General features: G+C 47.8%; 1 protein-coding gene across 2 annotated transcripts; it reads left to right on the top strand.

The window, feature by feature from the left end:
* Window positions 1-9,609: 9,609 nt before the first annotated feature.
* LOC103281208 (zinc finger protein 239) lies at window positions 9,610-19,890 on the top strand. 2 transcript variants are annotated; one of them, XM_008122306.3, is made up of 3 exons: window positions 9,610-9,835; window positions 11,098-11,254; window positions 17,416-19,890. In XM_008122306.3, exon 3 carries the CDS (start codon window positions 17,599-17,601, stop codon window positions 18,538-18,540), a length of 942 nt encoding a protein of 313 aa, XP_008120513.2. In that variant the 5' UTR covers window positions 9,610-9,835; window positions 11,098-11,254; window positions 17,416-17,598; the 3' UTR covers window positions 18,541-19,890. The 2 variants fall into 2 exon arrangements, with proteins under 2 accessions (XP_008120513.2, XP_008120514.2); XM_008122307.3 differs by lacking the exon at window positions 9,610-9,835 and having other exon boundaries at window positions 10,317-11,254.
* Window positions 19,891-20,306: the final 416 nt, after the last annotated feature.

The following is a 20,306-nucleotide window of genomic DNA, read 5'->3' on the forward strand; positions in this document are numbered from 1 at the left end:
TTTCTTTCTTTTTTTATAATTAATTTTTATTGAGAGGTTTCCGAGCAACTCCATACATTTCTTATAACAACAAAAATTCTCATTTCTCGATACAATAAAACACATATAAGACAACAAGGGTAACTGAGATTTTTTTTTTCAAATGATAATCCGGCCCCTCAACAGTCTGAAGGATTGTGGACCAGCCCTCGGATTAAAAAGTTTGAGGACCCCTGATTTAGAGCCTCGAAAAGGATTTCTTTTGGAATTATGTCTCCTGTTGGAGGCTTGTGGGAAGGAGGCCTGGCTTCAAGGTGCCCTTCAAGCTCTCCCCAACCTCAGAGCCACAAGGGCTGATGGGTTGCCATTCCCATCATCCCTAGTCTGCAGGATGGATAATAATCCAAAGGAATGGGAGTTGTCATTCAATGGCATTTGGGGCAACTTCAGTCATCAGAAACATTGACAGTCAGGCTCTTTTGGGTCAAGTCTTTCCACACGTGCCCAAAGCTTCCTCCTCCTCCTCCTCCTCCTCCTCCTCCTCCTCTTTCCAGCCATGAATATTTTAGCAACATGAGCTTTGAACAATGGGGAAGGAAAGAAGACTAAAGGAACACCTCCTGCCAGTGTTGAGTGACAGGAACAGGCCTTCTCTCACCCTGCCATGAAGCTCAAGCCAAGGTGCCTGGCCCCTGTCACGGTCCGGATGGGGGCAACCGCACTGGAGCTTCACCCAGACACAACAGAGGGGCTCCCGGTCAGTGGCAAGACTGGACAGGGAAGGGAGAGCTGGCCTGTGGGGCTGGGAGGGGCCGTGCTCCCCTGACTTACTTACTTACTTACTTACTTACTTAGGCGATCCCTCGTAGTTCGAGGAGGATTGTCTTCCATCTCTGGTGAATTGGGGGTGGGTTCTTAGGTGGCTGAAGAGACCTATTCTTGACCCGCATGTTCTCCCTTCCGCAGTGAGGACATCGGTTTCCATGTGGAAGGCGGTCCCGGTCGGGGTTGGCTTGACGCTCCTTCTTCCTCTTGGCACGTTTCTCCCTTAAGCCCTCCGTTCGTGCCTCTTCGAACTCCGCAGCACTGCTGGTCACAGCTGACCTCCAATCAGAGCGCTCAAGGGCCAGGGCTTCCCAGTTCTCAGTGTCTATGCCACAGTTTTTAAGGTTGGCTTTGAGCCCGTCTTTCAATCTCTTTTCCTGCCCACCAACATTCCGTTTCCCATTCTTGAGTTGGGAGTAGAGTAACTGCTTTGGGAGATGGTGATCTTTGGGCATTCGGACAACGTGGCCTTCAGTCCAGCGGAGTTGATGGCGTAGGAGCATCGCTTCCATGCTGGTGGTCTTTGCTTCCTCAAGCACGCTGACCTTTGTCCACCTGTCTTCCCAAGAGATTGGCAGGATTTTCCTGAGGCAACGCTGATGGAAACGCTCCAGGAGTTTGGTGTGACGTCTGTAGACCGTCCACGTTTCGCAGGCGTAGAGCAGGGTTGGGAGGGGAATGGCTTTGTAAACAAGCACCTTGGTCTCTCTACAGATGTCCCGGTCATCAAAGACTCTCTGCTTCATAGGGAAAAATGCTGCACTCGCAGAGCTCGGGCAGTGTTGTATTTCAGTGTCGTCTGTAGACCGTCCACGTTTCGCAGGCGTAGAGCAGGGTTGGGAGGGGAATGGCTTTATAAACAAGCACCTTGGTCTCTCTACGGATGTCCCGGTCATCAAAGACTCTCTGCTTCATAGGGAAAAATGCTGCACTCGCAGAGCTCAGGCGGTGTTGTATTTCAGTGTCAATGTTGACTTTGTGGAGAGGTGGCTGCCAAGGTAGCGGAAATGGCCAACGTTTTCTAATGTGACACCGTTAAGCTGTATTCCTGGCTTTGCAGAGGGTTTAACTGGTGCCTGTTGGAAGACAGTGCCTGGTTCAACAGCAGGACGTGTGAAAAAAGATCTTGGAGTCCTCGTGGACATGAGCCAACAATGTGATGCAGCTGCTAAAAAAGCCAATGGGGTTCTGCCCTGCATCAAGAGGAGTCTAGTACCCAGATCCAGGGAAGTTCTGCTCCTTCTCTATTCTGCCTTGGTGAGAACACACCTGGAATCACACTGTCCCTTTCTGGGCACTGCCATTGAAGGGAGACGTTGACTCTAAGCTGGAATGTGTCCAGAGATGGGTGACTCAAAAAACCAGGGGTCTGGAGAACAAGAGCTGGGCATGTTTAGCCTACAGAAGAGAAGGCTGAGAGAGGGGAGACATGAGGTGGGCCATGGATTAAGAGGGGAGGGGAAGGAAGTCCTAGGGAGGAGGGAGCAAGCTTGTGTTCTTCTGCCCTGGAGATTAGACGCAATGGAGCAACGGCTTCCAAATACAGGAAAGAAAGGAGATTCCACTTGGACATGAGGAAGAACTTCACAATTTCACCTCATGTCTGGAGGCTCTGTCGAACTGGCTACGTGCTAGTAGACTGAAGGTGAACCCGGCGAACACTGAGATTCTCTGGCATGGCCGCTCGACTGGTCTGACCCACTTGCTACCCACCTTCGATGGTGCTGCCCTATCTCCTTCGCCCACCGTTAAGAGCCTGGGTGTCGTTTTAGATTTGCAGCTGACAATGGAAGCTCAGGTCGCTGCTGCCGGCAAACAGGCCTTTTTCCACCTACGACAAGCGAGGCAACTGGCACCCTATCTATCTGATGAGGCTCTGGCAACGGTCATCCAGGCCACGGTCACGTCTAGGCTGGACTATTGCAACGCCCTGTATGTTGGCCTTCCGATGTCCACGACCCGGAAGCTCCGTATTGTGCAGAATGCGGCAGGCAGGCTACTCACAAGAACACCCATGAAATGCCACATCACACCAGTGCTGCAGCATCTGCATTGGCTTCCAACGGATTACCGTGGTCGATATAAGATGCTAGTTCTGACCTTTAAAACTCTTTACGGCCAGGGCCCATCGTACCTTAGGGACCATCTCTCCTTCTCCCATCATCGGAGGTCACAACGACCATCCCAACGAGACTTACTAGAGAAGTGCACTTGGAAAGGACCAGACGCAGAGCTTTTTCTATTTCTGCCCCTGCCTTATGGAATGCCTTGCCGCCCCATATGAGAGCCATGCGTGAGTTGGGGCCTTTTACCCTCGCACTCAAGACCTGGCTCTTTACTAGAGCTTTTAATCTTGTTAATTTTATCAATATTTGTATGTATGTATTTTTATCCTTTACCATTTTATCTTGTAAATCGCCTAGAGCATCGTGGATGGAGGGCCATTAATAAGTAATTAAATGATGATGATGATGATGATGATGATGATCAACTTCCTAACCGTGAGAGAGAGAGCTGTTCAGCAGTGGAACTCTCTCTCTCTCTCTCTCTCTCTCTCTCTCTCTCTCTCTGCTCTGGGGGGGAGTGTGGTGGAGGCTCCTTCTTGAGAGATTTTTAAGCAGAGGCTGGGTGGCTATCTGTCGGGGGGGGGGGGTTAAATACAATTTCCCTGCTTCTTGGCTGAATGGGGTTGGACTGGAGGGCCCACCAGGTCTCTTCCAACTCGAGGATTCTGTGATTCTTTTCACGCCTGCCCAAAGCTTCCTCCTCCTCCTCCTCCTTCTCTTTCCAGCCATGAATTTTTAGCAACATCAGCTTTTGGATGATGGGGAAGGAAGGAGGGCTAAAGGAACACCTCCTGCAGGTCTTGAATGGCAGGAGCAGGCCTTCTCTGACCCCGCCATGGAGCTCGAGCCAAGGTGCCCGCCCCCTGTCACGTTCTGGATGGGGGCAAACGCAGCAGGGGCTTCCTATGAGCCAGCAAGATCCTTAAGATCATCTGGAGAGGCCCTGCTTTCGGTCCCGCCTGCCTCGCAAACGCGGCTGGTGGGAACGAGGGACGGGGCCTTCCTTCTCGGTGGTGGCTCCCCGGCTGTGGAACGCCCTCCCCAGAGAGATCAGACCAGTTCCAACTCTTTTGGGCTTTAGAAGAGCCCTAAAAACATGGCTATGTGCCCAGGCTTTTAACAAATAAACGATAATGACACAGACTGACCTATGGATAAGGCACGAGGTTTTCGGATGGACGGATTTGAGCATATATATTTTAAAATTTATATACTGTAATTTTATATTGTACTAGCTGTGCCGGCCATGCGTTGCTGTGGCAAAGTATGGTGGTATGGGAAATAAAGTATTGAGGAATTGGTGGTAGTTAAGGTAAAGGTGTGGAGTCCAGATAATCCAGTTAAAGCAGATAATATAAGATTATAAATGGGTTATATAGCTGTGTGGAAGGGCCTTGAGTCTACACTGCCATATAATCCAGTTAAAATCAGATAATCTGTATTTTATAGGCAGTGTGGAAGGGGTCTAAATGAGGCCTAACTCTGCCTGTCCCCTGGGTGAGTGGGTTGCTAGGAGACCAAGTGGGCGGAGCTTAGCCTTCTAACTGGCAGCAATTGGATAAAAACAATTATTCCTCTCCCTCTAATTAGGACTTTATTTTTCTTTTCTTTTTGTTATATCAACCTAGAGGCGTGGATGATGGGTTGTGTTGTCAATTTTCGAGGTTGTGGGGTGTTTAGTTTTGTTGTTTTGTGGTGGTCACCAGGATTCAATCAGTCTTTTATATATATAGATTTAATTGTTTTTTAACTGATTTTATGTATTATGGATTGATTTTGTATAGGCATCTAATTGTGCCAGTGTTGTAAGCCGCCCTGAGTTCCTTCGGGTGAGAAGGGTGGGATATAAATATTGGAAATAAATAAATAAATAAATAAATAATGCAGACAAGACAGAGGCACCCCTGGTCAGTCGGAAGGTGGTCAAGGAAGGGAGACTGTGGTGCTGGGACAGGCCACGCCCCCTCAAAGACACAGTTTGGGAGGGGTCTCACTCCTGGATCTGGCCCTGAGGGCGGAGGCCCCGGGATCCTCAGGGATCTAGCCCCATGGGTGCCTTTGGCTTCCCTTCAGGAAGTGTGTGGGTCCTGCTGAGGGCTCAGGCAAGAGGCCACTACAGCTAGAAATGTAAACCAAAAGTATGCACTATACAACAGTAATTAAACCAAAATATAATCCATGTGTTACCAACCCATATACATTCATAGAAAGTAAAACTCTTATATTCAGAGTTTGTGGGTCCAATGCCCACCAGAGTTCATGTTCCACATGGAGGACTGTATCAATCTCTAATTGGATATTCAATCTTAAAACAGTTCACCCTAAGGGTCTCAATGATTCTATTTCATTTCAATGTTTTCTGTAAGCCTGGTGTATACCTTTGGTGAAGTTCAAATAGTTTCTTTTTGTGTAAAACTTCTTTCAAATGGCTGGGACATAGCCACACCTATATCCATACTGGGCCCCTTTAAAATTCTCTCTATATACAGTGACTTCTACTTGCTTCTCCTGTGCTTGTCTAAGGAATCAAACCAGTAGCAGAACACACATGTAGGAGAGTTTATGTAGGAGAGTTTATGTGAGTATATATGCTCCTGTCTTTAATGCTGTTACTATATTTTGTAATTTGTAATTTTTTATCATGTACAAGTGTTTCTAGCCACTCATATGTATTCCCTGTAGGTCCACTCCATCATTGATAATGACACATTGAATTTATATACTCAAAGAAAGAAATTGACTACTCCAGGTTTTCCATACCTGTATAACCACCACCCAGAGCCGGTCCAAGGTAATTTTCAAGTGTAGGCGAACAGAAATTTTGGCGCGCCCCCCCCCCCCCCCAATAAAATCACTGAAAAATAAAAGTGTTCGATAAGCAAAAATGTTTGATAATAAGGAGGGATTAAGGAAAAGCCTAAATAAACAACACTCTGAAAATGGGAAATCCAGTCAGGAAGCAATCAGGGCCAACTAACACCCCCCAACCAAGAATGCTCCCAGGGAGGAAGCCCCACTTGCCTTGCTTTCTAGACTTCCTACAGAGGAGGAGGCTGAGTTGGATGACCCAGTAGTCTGAATCAGTACAACTATTTCTGACAATGTATGCCAGATTTTCTCAAACTGACATTTTCCAGAAGTGCTGGACATTCATTACTGCCATCTCTGCCTTGCACATCCATTAGAAAGTGTAGATTCTATATCTCTGCTAAACTAAATAGTTGCATACAGGTGTTAAAACTTTAATCCTCGGGAAAATCTACTTATAAATGAAGGTACTAGGACTTATTTAACAATTTCCCTCCTTTCTCATAAATGGGGACAAAAGTGGCTCACCTATGAATTAAAACAAGCTCCATAAATTAAAAAGTAACAGTAGAAAATGAACATTCAATTAAATAAGTGTGTATGCATTAAATTAATTCACCCAAGTTAGGTAAGATAAGCAATACTTACTTCACGGGCTTCCCAAAAACCATATTGTCTTCCTAGGCTCCTTTCTGCCACAGGAGACAGGAGTTGCCTCGATGGCGCCCCCAACAACATGGCGCCACAGGCAAATGCCTAGTTTGCCTGGTGGTAGAACCGCCTCTGCCACCACCTGAGGAAGACTACACAGTCGAAACCGGTCGTGGATGGTGACCAACCTTGGACTTGTTTAAAACATCGGGTGTCATAAAAGGATTCACTTACTTGGATGTTTAAATTTGGACTCACAATTAGAGATTGATACAGTCCTCCGTGTGGAACATGAACTCTGGTGGGCATTGGACTCACAAACTCTGAATATAGAGTTTTACTTTCTATGAATGTATATGTGTTGGTAACACATGGATTATATATTGGTTTAATTACTGTTGTATAGTGCATACTTTTGGTTTACATTTCTAGCTGTAGTGGCCTCTTGCCTGTGCATTTCAGGGAATCCTTTCTTTGTATTGTTCCTGCTGAGGGATGCCTGCCTTTGGAAGCGGGGCTCCATGGGGTTAGGTCAGGTGTCGGGATGCGGCGCCTTGGGCTCTTTCCTCAGGCCCTCCTCTCTCTCCCCGTCCCTGCCTTCTCTTTCCTTCCTCCTTCCATTCTTCTCTTCTTTCCTTCCCTCCCTCTTTCTCTCTCCCTACCTGCTTCCCTCTTTCCTTCCCTCTCTCTCTTTTTCCTTCCTTCCTTCCTTCCTTCCTTCCTTTTTTGTCTTTGCTTCCTTCTCTCTTTCCTCCCTCCTTTCCTTCTCTTCCTCCCTTCGCTTTTTCCTTCCTCCTTTCCTTCTGGGGGATGATTATCTGGGAGGAGAGAAGGTCGAGAGGGAACTTGAGAACCATGTGCCACAATGTCAAAGGGTCTCCCGTTGTGGAGGAGGGGGAGGGGGAGGGGGAGGGGGAGGGAGGGGCAGAACTGGCTTCCTTCTGCTCTAGAGACCAGGCTGGCCCAAGGGACCCATGGGTTCACATGCCAGGGAAAGAGATTTGACTGAAACAATGAAGGAGAACTTCCTGGAGCGTGGCCTGGGCTGCCTGGGAGACTCCTTCTCTGGAGCTTTTCCACAGAGGCTGTCTCTCGGGAGTGCTTTGGTTGTGCCTTCCTGCCTGGCAGACGGGGGTTGGACTGGTGGACCCTGGGGGGTGTTGGGAAATCATCCTGGACTACTCAAGTCCAAATGTAGTTAGATAGATGATAGAGTTAGATTGAGGGAATCCTTTCCCTGTTTCCAAAGCAGGCCTAGACAGGCTTTACTGTGTTTCCCTCGATCCTGTTTACGTCACATCCCTTACTTAGTAGAAATGTGAATCTTCAGGACACTAACTTCTCATTAGTCAGAATGTTTTATGGCCCCAATAAACTGGACCATGAGGTTGGAACCATTTTGGTTCTCTCTTCTCCCTTTGGTCTTCTAGCTAACAACACGTCTCGCCATCCCTCCTGGCAAGATGTGACTATTTAGATGTTTGTTATTTTTCCTTTCTTATTTTCTCCTTAGAAACCAGTCTAGAGTAGACTAGACAGCTCCCAAGCCTTTCTATCTACAATGGAGTTCTTTTTACCTGAATAAATACTTTTTGAACTTTTATTGAGACTCTGCACTCCATTGCAATCCTAAATAGACAAAGGCTTCTCTTGCTCACCCAGTGTAAGTAACTGTGGCATTTGAAAGTTTTTGCTTTTGCTACTCTGCTGATTTTGGTGGAATCTCCCCCAGAGAGGGTTAAATTGAGTCTAACTGCTCAGAGATTACCACACAGGGGGGTCTCTTCCAGCTCTAGGATTCAAGATCAGGAGCAGGCAATACGAGGTCCAGTGGATATGCTTTTCCTCTCCCACCCACCATCTCATCCTGACCAAGGCCAATCTTTTTGGGGTCCAAACCTTTCCCATCCTCCCTTCATTTTCTGCCTCCAAAAGAGAAGAGGGAGGGGAGGGCTTGGGGAGAACCCTCCACCCCACTCCGGCAGCCCCCAAGTGAGAAGGTGTGCCCAGGCCTGGGTTAGGTGTGAAATGGCATGGCATCCATAAGACCAGTGGTTCCCAAACTTATTTGGCCTACCTCCCCCTTTCCAGAAAAAGTATTACTCAGCGCCCTGGAAATCATTTTTTTAAAATTTTAATAGCAATTAAACAGATGTGTACCTGTGGCCATCACCACTCCCCTGGATTGCTGCAGCTCCCACCAGGGGGCGGTAGTGCACACTTTGGGAATCTCCTCTTTTGAGCATCCTCAGCCACTTTGAGACTTTTGGAAAGAGAGGAAAAGATCAATGAGCAATACAAGCCGTAAGAGGAATAGTGAGTTGCTGTGAGTCTTCCGGGCTGCCTGGCCATGTTCCAGCAGCATTCTCTCCTGATGTCTCACCCACATCTGTGGCCGGCGTGTTCAGAGGTGGTGAGGTATATTGGAAACCGGGCAAGTGAGGTTTCTGTATCTGTGGAATAATGTCCAGGGTGGGAAAGAGAGAGAGAAAGAACCCCTGTCTACTTGAGGCCAGTGTGAAGGTTGCAATTGGCCACCTTGATTAGCACTGATTAGCTTCAAGGCTGATTCCTGCCTGGGGGAATCCTTCGTTGGCACTGATTGTTTCCTGCCTGGAATTCCTCTGTTTTCTGAGTGTTTTTCTTTATTTACTGTCCTGATTTTTGAGTTTTTTTTTTCAAATACTGGTGTGGAGATTGTGTTCCTGTTCATGGTTTCCTCCTTTCTGTTGACATTGTCCACCTGCTTCCTGTGGGTTTCAGTGGCCCCTCTGTGTCGCCTGACATGATGTCTAGCATTCCTGTCTTCTCCAATAATATTCGGGTTCCAGGTTGGTTCATCTGGAGCTCTGCTCTGGCTGGCTTCTCTGGCTGAGTGAGTCTGCAGAGCCTTTCCTGCTCCTTGGTCCCTGCCTGGGCGGTGCTGCTGCTGCTCCCTCTGGGGGTCCCCCCGGAGACTCCGTGCCCACGGCTGCAGGGGAGAGGAGAGGCGGGTCCCTCTTGCCCTTCCCTGAAAGGAGCCTCCTTCCCAGCAGACCTCACTACCTCCGAACACGCCTGCCTGCCTGCCTGCCTGCTTGCCTGCCACAGATGTGGGCGGAACGTCAGGAGAGAGTGCTGCTGGGACACGGCCACAAACTCACCGCAACCTAGCGGTTCCGGCCGTGAAAGCCTTCCTTCGACAAGACGTAGGAAGAAGAGTCGGGAGAAGACGCCCCCTCCCCGCCCGAGGGTCCCTCGCGCCCCCCTCCCTCCCTCCCTCCCTCCCTCTTTCCCTGGCCGGGGGGGGGGGGGTCCCTTCTGGTGCGCCCCCTTCTGGCCCCAAAGGAGAAGGCAGGGCGGGGGAGGGGCCAGGGGCGGCGCCGCCAATCAGGAGCCGGGAGGCCAGCCGGACCCCGCCCCCTCCCCCGCTGTTGCCAGGCAGACTCCTCCCTCCCTCCTTTCTTTGGGGTCCGGGGGTGTCTCCGCAGCGGAGGACAGGAGGGAGGGGAGGGGGCGAGCGCCAGGTGAGGCTGCTTCGGGTGAAGGAGGAGGGGGAGGGGGAGGGGAAAGGAGAGGGGGTCGCGAGGGAGCCCCTCCCTCCATTCCCCCCCCCCCCCGGAACGCCCGGCTTGGAGGGACTGCGGGAGGGGGCGCCCGGGCGGGGGGGTTTCCTTCCTTCTTTCCTTCCTTCCGTTGTGGCCAATGAGCCCCCTCCCTCCCACCCAAGGGAGGCGGGAAGAGAGGCGAGGAGGAGGCTCCAGGTGCGCCCCCGCCCCCAGAAGGGCCGGACCCTGGGCGGAGGGAGGGAGGGAGGGAGGGAGGGGGCTGCAGTGAAGGTGGGCAGGCGGACCCCTTCCCCAGCCCCTTCAGCCCCTTCAGCCCCTCCCAGCTGCTCTCCCCTCCCCTCCCCTCCCCTCCTCTCCTGCCTCCTCCCCTCAGAGCCCCCCGCAGCCCCCCTCGGGACCCGCCTTCCCGACCCTTCCTCACAAACAGGATCCGGTTAGAGCCGTGTCTCCCCACCCGCTTTTTTGACCAGGACCCTCTCTCCCACATTCGTCTCTCTCTCTCAGTCACATAGTCATTTCCCACTCTTGGTGACCCCATGGACCAGTCCACGCCAGAGCTCCCTGTCGGCCGTCACCGCCCCCAGTTCCTTCAAGGTCGAGCCAGTCCCTTCAAGGATCCCGTCCATCCACCTCGCCCTTGGTCGGCCTCTCTTCCTTCTTCCTTCCACTTTCCCCAGCATCACTCTCTTCTCCAAGCTTTCCTGTCTCCTCATGATGTGGTCAAAATACTTCAGCTTTGCCTCTCATCTCCTTCCCTCCAGTGAGCAGCCATTGGGCATCATTTCCTGGAGGATGGACTGGGTGGACCTTCTTGCCAAGGTCCAAGGCACGCTCAGGATTTCCCTCCAGCACCAGAGTCCAAAAGTGTCTCTCTTCCTTCCTTCGCTCAGCCTTCCTTATGGTCCAGCTCTCTCTCGCATCCATAGGTCACTATGGGGAAGACCATGGCTTTGACTATGTGGACCTAACCTGTGAAGGCCATTTTGGGCCCTAATCCTGCCCTCCTTCCCTCGGGGGTCTTGCTCCTGCTGCAGAAAGAGCCCAAAAAGGGAGAACCCTCCCACCCACCCAGCCTGCCTTCTGGGCCACCCCGCCAGGACTTCTGCCTGAGGTCCACAACTGGGCCCACTAGTCACATCGCCTTTATGGCTGGCGGAAGCTCTTCTCTGATTTGAATGTGTTCTATGTTGTGTCTTGTTTTGTCGTCAACCCCGCTGCAGGCTCATTGGGTGGATGCTGGTCACTCTGGGACCGACACGCAGCTGGAACTGGGCGAGGGAGAGATCCACCTGAAGACTGTGAGAGGGCCACCCGGAGGCACCTAGCTGGCTTCCAGGCAGTCCCCAGGTGGGAGCAACTACTCAGCCTGATCAAAAGGTATGTTAAGTGTTGTATTAATCTATATATATAAAAGAGTGATGGAATCCTGGCACCGACCGAGCAAAACAACAAAACTAAACAACCCCCAACCTCGAAATTTCACAACACAGTCCATCATCCACGCCTCGAGGTTGAAACCACAAAATATTAAGTCACGAGCCTCCACAGGGCCTAAGAAACTCCAAAAACCGGAGCTATTCAGTGCAATTCCAATTGGCCACAGCAACGCGTGGCAGGGTACAGCTAGTATCTTATAATTTGTTTCTTGTTTTTTTCCCCTCTTTTTTAATTTGTCTTTTGGTTGTTTGTCCCAGCATTGTTTTTTTTTTTATCATGTGTATGAAAACTTGGGCAGGGTGGCCATACAAGGTGTGCAGGGAGGGTCGTGAGGTCTTGTAGAGCAGGGGTTCTCAACCTGTGGGTTCCTCCCCAGGTGTTTTGGCCCACAACTCCCAGAAATCCCAGTCAGTTTGCCAGCTGTTAGGATTTCTGGGAGTTGAAGGCAAGAACATCTGAGGAGGGACCCACAAGTTGAGAACCACTGCTCTAGAGGAAGGAGGGAAAGGTGCTTAATAAGACCTCACCTTCCAGACATGCTTCCAGCCCGGGGAACTTGGAGAGTGAGCCAGGGCACCCACAAAACCTCTCTTTGCTCTTAAGCAATGCCAGGTCAGTGAAAAATACAACACATATAATCTTCGATCTCCTCAGAGTTGAGGTGGTTGACCTGAGATGGTTCACCATGACTTGGCTGGGGGTGACACTGTCCACCCGCGGCCTGACAGACTTCCTGTCCGAGACTCCTCATAGAACTGGTCTCAGAGGCGTTCCTGGAGTTGCCCAGGCTTTGGCTTTTGAGGGACTTCATCACATCACTGGTGGCCAGTCTGTCAGGTGCAGCCCAGGGTCTCCATGACAAACGTGGTTCTCTCCCCATTGGTTTCTGGATCTACACACATGGCAGGTCATGCCCGTGGTGCAGTTTCCGGCATGGACCATATGATCTGTAGGCTGAGTTGTCATTTAGAGCAGGCCTCCTCAACCTGTGCTGGGGCCCCAGACTTTAGCCCCCAAATCTACTTAGAGTAGAAAAGGGGAACCACAAGCAAATCTCAAGAAGGACTCCTCTAACCTCCTGGAAGTAGTGATGGGGACTAAATTCTCCAAAGGCCATCTCACTGCAACTATGATGTTGAGACTGCACCCACTTTCGATCCTGTGGCTGCCTCCTCCAGAATCCTAGTTGAGGGAGGGGCTTATACCCTTCCCAGCCAGAGAAGTCCTGGCGAGCAGTCAGTGGTGGCCTTTGGTGGGACACTCTTCATTGTAGACACAGCCAATGGGATCGTAGAATCATAGAATCATAGAATAGTAGAGTTGGAAGAGACCTCATGGGCCATCCAGTCCAACCCCCTGCGAAGAAGCAGGAAATCTCATTCAAAGCACCCCCGACAGATGGCCATCCAGCCTCTGCTTAAAAGCCTCCAAAGAAGGAGCCTCCACCACAGTCTGGGGCAGAGAGTTCCACTGCCAAACAGCCCTTCTCACCGTGAGGAAGTTCTTCCTGATGTTCAGGTGGAATCTCCTTTCCTGTAGTTTGAAGCCATTGTTCCGTGTCCTAGTCTGCAGGGCAGCAGAAAACAAGCTCCCTCCCTCCTCCCTGTGACTTCCCTTCACGTATTTGTACATGGCTATCATGTCTCCTCTCAGCCTTCTCTTCTGCAGGCTAAACATGCCCAGCTCTTTAAGCCGCTCCTCATAGGGCTTGTTCTCCAGACCCTTAATCGTTTTAGTCGCCCTCCTCTGGACGCTTTCCAGCTTGTCAACATCTCCCTTCAACTGCGGTGCCCAGAATTGGACACAGTATTCCAGGTGTGGTCTGACCAAGGCAGAATAAATAATGGCAACCCACCCCAGTATTCTTGCCATGAAAACTACATGGATCAGTACAACCAGAGAAATGTCCGTATACCATCGGAAGATAGGGCCCCCAGGTCGGAAGATGGTCAAAATGCTACTGGGGAGGAGCAGAGGACTAGTCCAAGTAGCCCCAGATGTGATGACGCAGTTAGCTCAACGTCAAAAGGAAGGCTAACGGCCGACGGTGCTGGAGGTGAAGGACGAATCCGATGTTCTAGAGATCAACAGACTATAGGAACCTGCAATGTAAGATCTATGAGCCAGGGCAAACTGGACGTGGTCATTGGTGAGATGTCAAGACTAAAGATAGACATTCTGGGAGTCAGTGAACTGAAATGGACTGGAATGGGCCACTTCACAAAAGGCCTTTGGTGGGACACTCTTCATTGTAGACACAGCCAATGGGATCGTAGAATCATAGAATAGTAGAGTTGGAAGAGACCACATGGGCCATCCAGTCCAACCCCATTCTGCCAAGAAGCAGGAAATCGCATTCAAAGCACCCCCGACAGATGGCCATCCAGCCTCTGCTTAAAAGCCTCCAAGGAAGGAGCCTCCACCACGGCCCGGGGGAGAGAGTTCCACTGTTGAACAGCTCTTCTCACAGGGAGGAAGTTCTTCCTGATGTTCAAGTGGAATAGAGGGGGAGCATGACTTCCCTGGATCTAGACGCTATTCCCCTATTGATGAGGCCAGAATCCCATTGGCTTTTTTAGCAGCCGCATCACATTGTTGGCTCATGTTTAACTTGTTGTCCACGAGGACTCCAAGATCTTTTTCATATGTACTGATGTCTAGCCAGGCATCGTCCCCCATTCTGTATCTTTGATTTCCATTTCTTCTGCCGAAGTGAAGTATCTTGCATTGGCAAAACTGGACCCCCTCTCCTTCCATGCACCCTTTGCCTCCCGCTCTCCTCCCTCCTCCTCGGTCCCTCCCTCTTCCAGTTCCATGCCATCCAATCCCTCCCTGCAGAGGCCCTTTCCTCCAGCCTTCATAACTCCTCAACAGATGGCAGTATGCGGCAAGTACTGGCTTGTTCAGTAGACTCTCCTCTACAGTTCCATTTGGCGGGAAGTCTTAGCATTGAACGGTTGTGTTGTTAAAGCGCGAAGTATGGAGCCCTGTGCAGACAGTCGGTCAACGACTTAAGCAACGTGCAGTTGTCGCCCCAAAGGAGATTCATCAGAGAATGCAAGCTGTTTATGGTGATTGTGTTGATGTGAGTCCTGTGCGTCATTGGGAGAGTAAGTTTAAAGATGTTGAGGTGGGAACATCTGACTTGTGTGACAAACAAAGAGTCGGACGTCCTGTGATGGCAACCACCGAGTTTCACAAGCAAAAGGTTGACAGATTGATTCAGGACAATTGTCATATCACTTGGAGAGAAATTTCAAGCATGATCGGCATTTCACAAGAACGTGTGGGTCACATTATTGCTTTGCTTGGCCATCAGAAGATCTGTGCACGATGGGTCCTGTGAGACGCCGGTTGCAGAAACAGAGTGTCGACTTCTTCCGGGATGGCTTCAGAAAACTTGTTCATCGTTGGCAGAAATGGTGATTATGTGGAAAAGTGAATAGTGGTCGTTAAAGAGCACATTCTAAAGATTATTTCTGCGTTTGATTTATTAAAATATTCTCATCCAAACCCAAGTAATAAAGGTGGAGTCATTACTTTTCATTCAACCTTTGTACCATAAGTGATCACTCGTGGCCCATGACTCTGATGGTCTTCCAAGGTGTGTCCACAAATGACTGGAGAGAGACTTGTTCTGGATCTGCATGGTCTTTCTTTCACAGGAGGACATACATTTCCAGTTGGAAGGCGGTCCTGAGAAGGGGTTGCTTGAGGCGCCTTCTTCCTCTCGGCCCATTTCTTCTTGTCTCCCTCCATTATGCCTCTTCAAAATCCACAGCACTGTTGGCCACAGCTGACTTCCAGTCATATGCTCAAAAGCCAGGGCTTCTCAGTTCTCTTACAGTGTTTGTACCATGTTTTTAAGCTTAGCTTTAAACTGATCTTTTGATCTCTTTTTTCTTGTCCACCAAACATTACTAAAAACATGCCTTGTTGAAAGATATTTCTACCCCAGCTGCTAGTTAAACGTCCGCTAAATTATAAACATTTGAAAGGTGAAGCTCTTAAAAGTGGAAAGCTTGTTGAACTTTGAAGTGTGTAGCTATACTGTGTGAGAATCGGACACAACTAGACTTAGGGGGAAAGCCTTTACCTTTACCACCTATACTGTAAAATGACAGTGTTTGATACGCTGTTAACTTCAATGGCTCGGTGCTCTGGAAATCATGAGAATTGTGGGCTCACAGGCTTCAATTTTCTTTTGGGAGGTCAGATTTACAGGACAATGCTTTTATTTAACATACGAGGGAAGACTTGCTCATCTGCTTCCGCCTTTTCAGGCCTGTTTGTCCGTGGTAGTAAGGCATGTGCGAGACAGCCTCTATCGGAGGTTTGCTCAATTAAGCACCAAAAACATCATGTTTTACAACAAAGTGACAGAAAAAGCCGTCTAAAACATGGTAACTTTATGTAGTAATTACTGTATTTATGAATTTAGCACCAAACATAGCAATATATTGAAAACATCTATATATATATATAAAAGGGTAATGAAATTTCGGCCTAGGACAAAACAACAAAACTACACACCCCAGAAACACTAAACTTGGCAGCACAACCCCTCACCCATGCCTCTACATTCATACAACAAAAAGAAAAGAAAAATAAAGTCCTAATTAGAGGGAGAGGAATAATTGTTTTTATCCAATTGCTGCCAGTTAGAAGGCTAAGCTCCGCCCACTTGGTCTCCTAGAACCCACTCAGCCCAGGGGACAGGCAGAGTTAGGCCTCACTAAGGCCTCTTCCACACTGCCTATAAAATACAGATTATCTGATTTTAACTGGATTATATGGCAGTGTAGACTCAAGGCCCTTCCACACAGCTATATTACCCATTTATAATGGACTTAATGTCAGGGGAAAACCTTTACCCTTTACCTTAACTACCACCAGTTCCTCCATACTTTATTTCCCATACCACCAGACTTCACCACAGCAGCGCGTGGCCGGGCACAGCTAGTACAATATATTATATTATTAGTATAGCACAATATTAGCATTATATATTACTATATTGAACTATACCACTATACTGTAATATTATATGTAATATATAATTAATATTATTATATGGTATTATTATTAATGTTATATTGCATAACATTATAATATTATTATCGATATTATATGTATATACAATATATTATATTATTAAAAATGATGTAAAATATTATAAAACTGAGGGCGGGGGCCAGGCAAATGACCTTGGAGGGCTGCATCCGGCCCCCAGGCCTTAATTTGGGGACCCCTGCACTATACTGTATTATATGTAATATATAACATATAATTAATATTATATGGTATTAGTATTATATTGTATAACATTATAATATTATTATCAATATTATATGCAAATACAATATATTCTATTATTAAAATGATATAAAATATTATAAAACTGAGGGCGGGGGCCAGGTAAATGACCTTGGATCCGGCCCCCGGGCCTTAGTTTGGGGACCCGTCTTAAAGTCTCGACCAATTCAACCTAGTTGACTATAAAACATTGGCTACTAACAAATTGACTACAAATAAAGATAGAATGGCATAAAATGAATTTACAGTAGCAACATTGTGAAAAATTAAATCCATAAAAAGTTCAATCCTTGCTGCCTAGAGAAACAGCTGTGGATTGGGGCGGGAGGAAAACTGTGTTGGATAATCCAGAATGTTGGATTAGTGAATGTTGGATAAGTGAGACTCTACTGTATTGTTATTGTTTTGTGAAGATCTGAACAAGCCTCAAAGGGGTGTTGAACTACACCACATGATCTCAGTGTGATTTTGAATTTCCTTTGGGAAAAAAAACAAAATTTGATGGCAACAGGCATGTGATTTGGGATGCTCAAGAAAGAGACCTGGGTCCCATTGTGGGATGTGAGGCAGCCCAGCCATCTTTGTGCCCCTCAGCAATTAGCACATCCCGGTAATTCCGGGAAATCCATTATTCAGCGAATAATGCCCTTTAATGTTGGAAAGAACTGTTCTTTTCTGCCTGCCTGCCTTCTGTTGTGTTTGATCCAATGAAATCAATGTGATACTTGGAGGTCAAAAAAGGTTTTGGGAATTCATCCTTGGTCTTTTGCTTCTTTTTTGACCAGGGAAATGAGGATTCTATGGGACCTGCTCTTGGGTGAAGAAAGGAAACCGAGCGTATAGATAGGAAGAAGAAATCCTCTCAAGGTGATGATCTTGCTGAATTCCTGACCTCACTTACAGATAAGAAAGGAAAAACAAAGGGTCAAGTGTCTGCTTTGTAATTAAACACCCATGTCACTGTTGACATGAAGGGGAAAGCATCTAAATGCCAGGTTTGTGGCAAGAGCTTCACTCGGAGGATTCATCTTCAGCAACATGAAAGGACTCACACCGGGGAGAAGCCCTATGAATGCCTGGAGTGTGGAAAGAGCTTTGCTCAGAGTGGAGATCTACATCGGCATCAAAGAACTCACACTGGGGAGAAGCCCTATGAATGCCTGGAGTGTGGAAAGAGCTTCAGTGGGAGTGGAACTCTACGTTTACATCAGAGGACTCACACCGGGGAGAAGCCCTATGAATGCCTGGAGTGTGGAATGAGCTTTGCTCAGAGTGGAGATCTACATCGGCATCAAAGAACTCACACCGGGGAGAAGCCCTATGAATGCCTGGAGTGTGGAAAGAGCTTCAGTGGGAGTGGAACTCTACGTTTACATCAGAGGACTCACACCGGGGAGAAGCCCTATGAATGCCTGAAGTGTGGACAGAGCTTCACTAGTAGTTCAGGTCTACGTGCACACCAAAGGTCTCACACTGGGGAGAAACCCTATACATGCCGGGAATGTGGACAGAGCTTCACTGAGAGTGGAGGCCTACGTTCACATCAAAGAACTCATACTGGTGAGAAACCCTATAAATGCCTGGAGTGTGGAATGAGCTTCACTCAGAGTACAAATCTACGTTCACATCAAAGGACTCACACTGGAGAGAAACCCTATACTTGCTTGGAATGTGGACAGGGCTTCACTCAGAAAATTCATCTACATAGACATCAAAGGACTCACACAGGAGAGAAACCCTATAAATGCCTGGAGTGTGGACAGAGCTTCACTGTGAGTGGAAGTCTACGTAGGCATCAGAGGATTCACACTGGGGAGAAACTCTATAACCACATGGAGTGTGCAAAGAGCTCTGAGAGTTCAAATCTAGAGAGACATAGCATTCCCACTGGGGAGAATAGTGGCATTTGACCCCAGAGAGACTTTCGAAGACAGAGCTTTCCTGAGGCAGAGACACCCGAGAAAAACCCTTTTTTCTTATGAATCAAGGAAAACCTATAACCTGATTTTACCCACATGTCAGCTCACTTTCCGCTGACCACAATAAAGTCATAATCATAACTAGAAATCAGATAAAAGTAGGCACATTCGGAGTACCTTGAACACATTCATACCAAGAAAACAAGCCAATTGCATAAAGAGTAATAAATATGCAATAAATAATGTACACTATAAACCCGACCGAAACTAATATAGTTGAGGAAAACACCTAAAATGCTGAAGCCTGCAGGTGTCTTAAGGTGACCACAATAAAAGAAATAGATCTCGATCCAGACACATCAGGAGAAAGCACAGAAACTGTTGATCAACATGGGGTCATAAGGGACGCAGGAACAAGACCAGGACATGTACCCCAGCTGATGAGGGTTTTTCCTATCAATCATAAAGGTATTTTTCAATGTATTAATAATTAATTATAATCAACAACTTATATAACAGCGTCTGTATAAATATGAGATCTGTACCAAGCAGAAGGTGTGGAAGCTACCTTGAATCATCCGCAGAGCTGAAGCTTCTCACCCTTTCCCAATGGAAACAGTAAATCACTGAACTCGGAACCCTGCTGGTCTGGCGTTGTTCTTCCCTACCATCTGCGTCCAAACGGACTGGCCGCTGTCTGCTGCAACACTTTCCAAGCTTTACGTGATGGAGACACACTTTTTAGACACACATCCTTTTGTCAGACTAACAAACCGGAGGTTAAGCCAACCCCAGATACAATTTTCAGTATATTCATATGCTGTTATCTATATATACAAAAGAGTGATGGAATCAGGGCACCGGACAAAACAACAAAACTACATGTCCCCCAACCTCGAAATTTGACAACACAACCCATCATCCACGGCTCTAGGTTGATACAACAAAAAGAAAAGAAAAAGTCCTAATTAGAGGGAGAGCAATAATTGTTTTTATCCAATTGTTACCAGTTAGAGGGCTAAGCTCCGCACATAGACCCCCTCTATCGTCACCACTTTCACAGTACACAAACAACCAAATGCATACTAAACATAAAGACAACCATACAACACACATTCAATACCACCACTACCTCAGCAATTTCTCAACAACACCACCAAACAATGCCACAGCAACGCGTGGCCGGGCACAGCTAGTAATATATAGAGAGATAAGTTTCATATAATCTTTATTGGATAAATAATCCTTGTGTCATTTTTTCTATTGTTCAGTGACGCCCTGAGTCCCCCCGGGTGAGAAGAGCGGGGTATAAATGCTGGAAATAAATTATCAAAAACTTCAGTGTTTATTTGTCCTCTTCCGGTGTCGTCCATTGCTTAAACCTTATTAGTATCGTTCTGTCAAGAAAGGATTAAATTGAGACTCATTCACCTTCCGTCTCAATTTACCTTCTCCGACGATCTGGCATCTGCACAGTCGCACATAATTACATGCACACTTCCCAGCTGTCAGCTGAAGCCAGCGGCACTTGTTTTATTGAAGTAATATACACTATTTACATAGCCTTGCCGGAGCATAGCATTTGAGCATCCGGCTTGATCAATGACCACGAGGGAAGCACACTATCTCACAGCTGTCACCTCCCACATTCCAGAGCAATGACAAATGTCCTGTTACATATCCGGAAACCACACACTGTTTCCCTCTAGCAATAACTCTCTACTCTATGCATTTAACTCTTACACTACTGGAATGCT

The sequence above is a fragment of the Anolis carolinensis genome, chromosome 2, assembly GCF_035594765.1.
Source record: "Anolis carolinensis isolate JA03-04 chromosome 2, rAnoCar3.1.pri, whole genome shotgun sequence".
Classification (NCBI taxonomy): Eukaryota; Metazoa; Chordata; class Lepidosauria; order Squamata; family Dactyloidae; genus Anolis; species Anolis carolinensis.

Coding starts and splice junctions, on each gene's coding strand:
- LOC103281208 (XM_008122306.3), top strand. CDS start 17,599: ATGAAGGGGAAAGCATCTAAATGCCAGGTTTGTGGCAAGAGCTTCACT.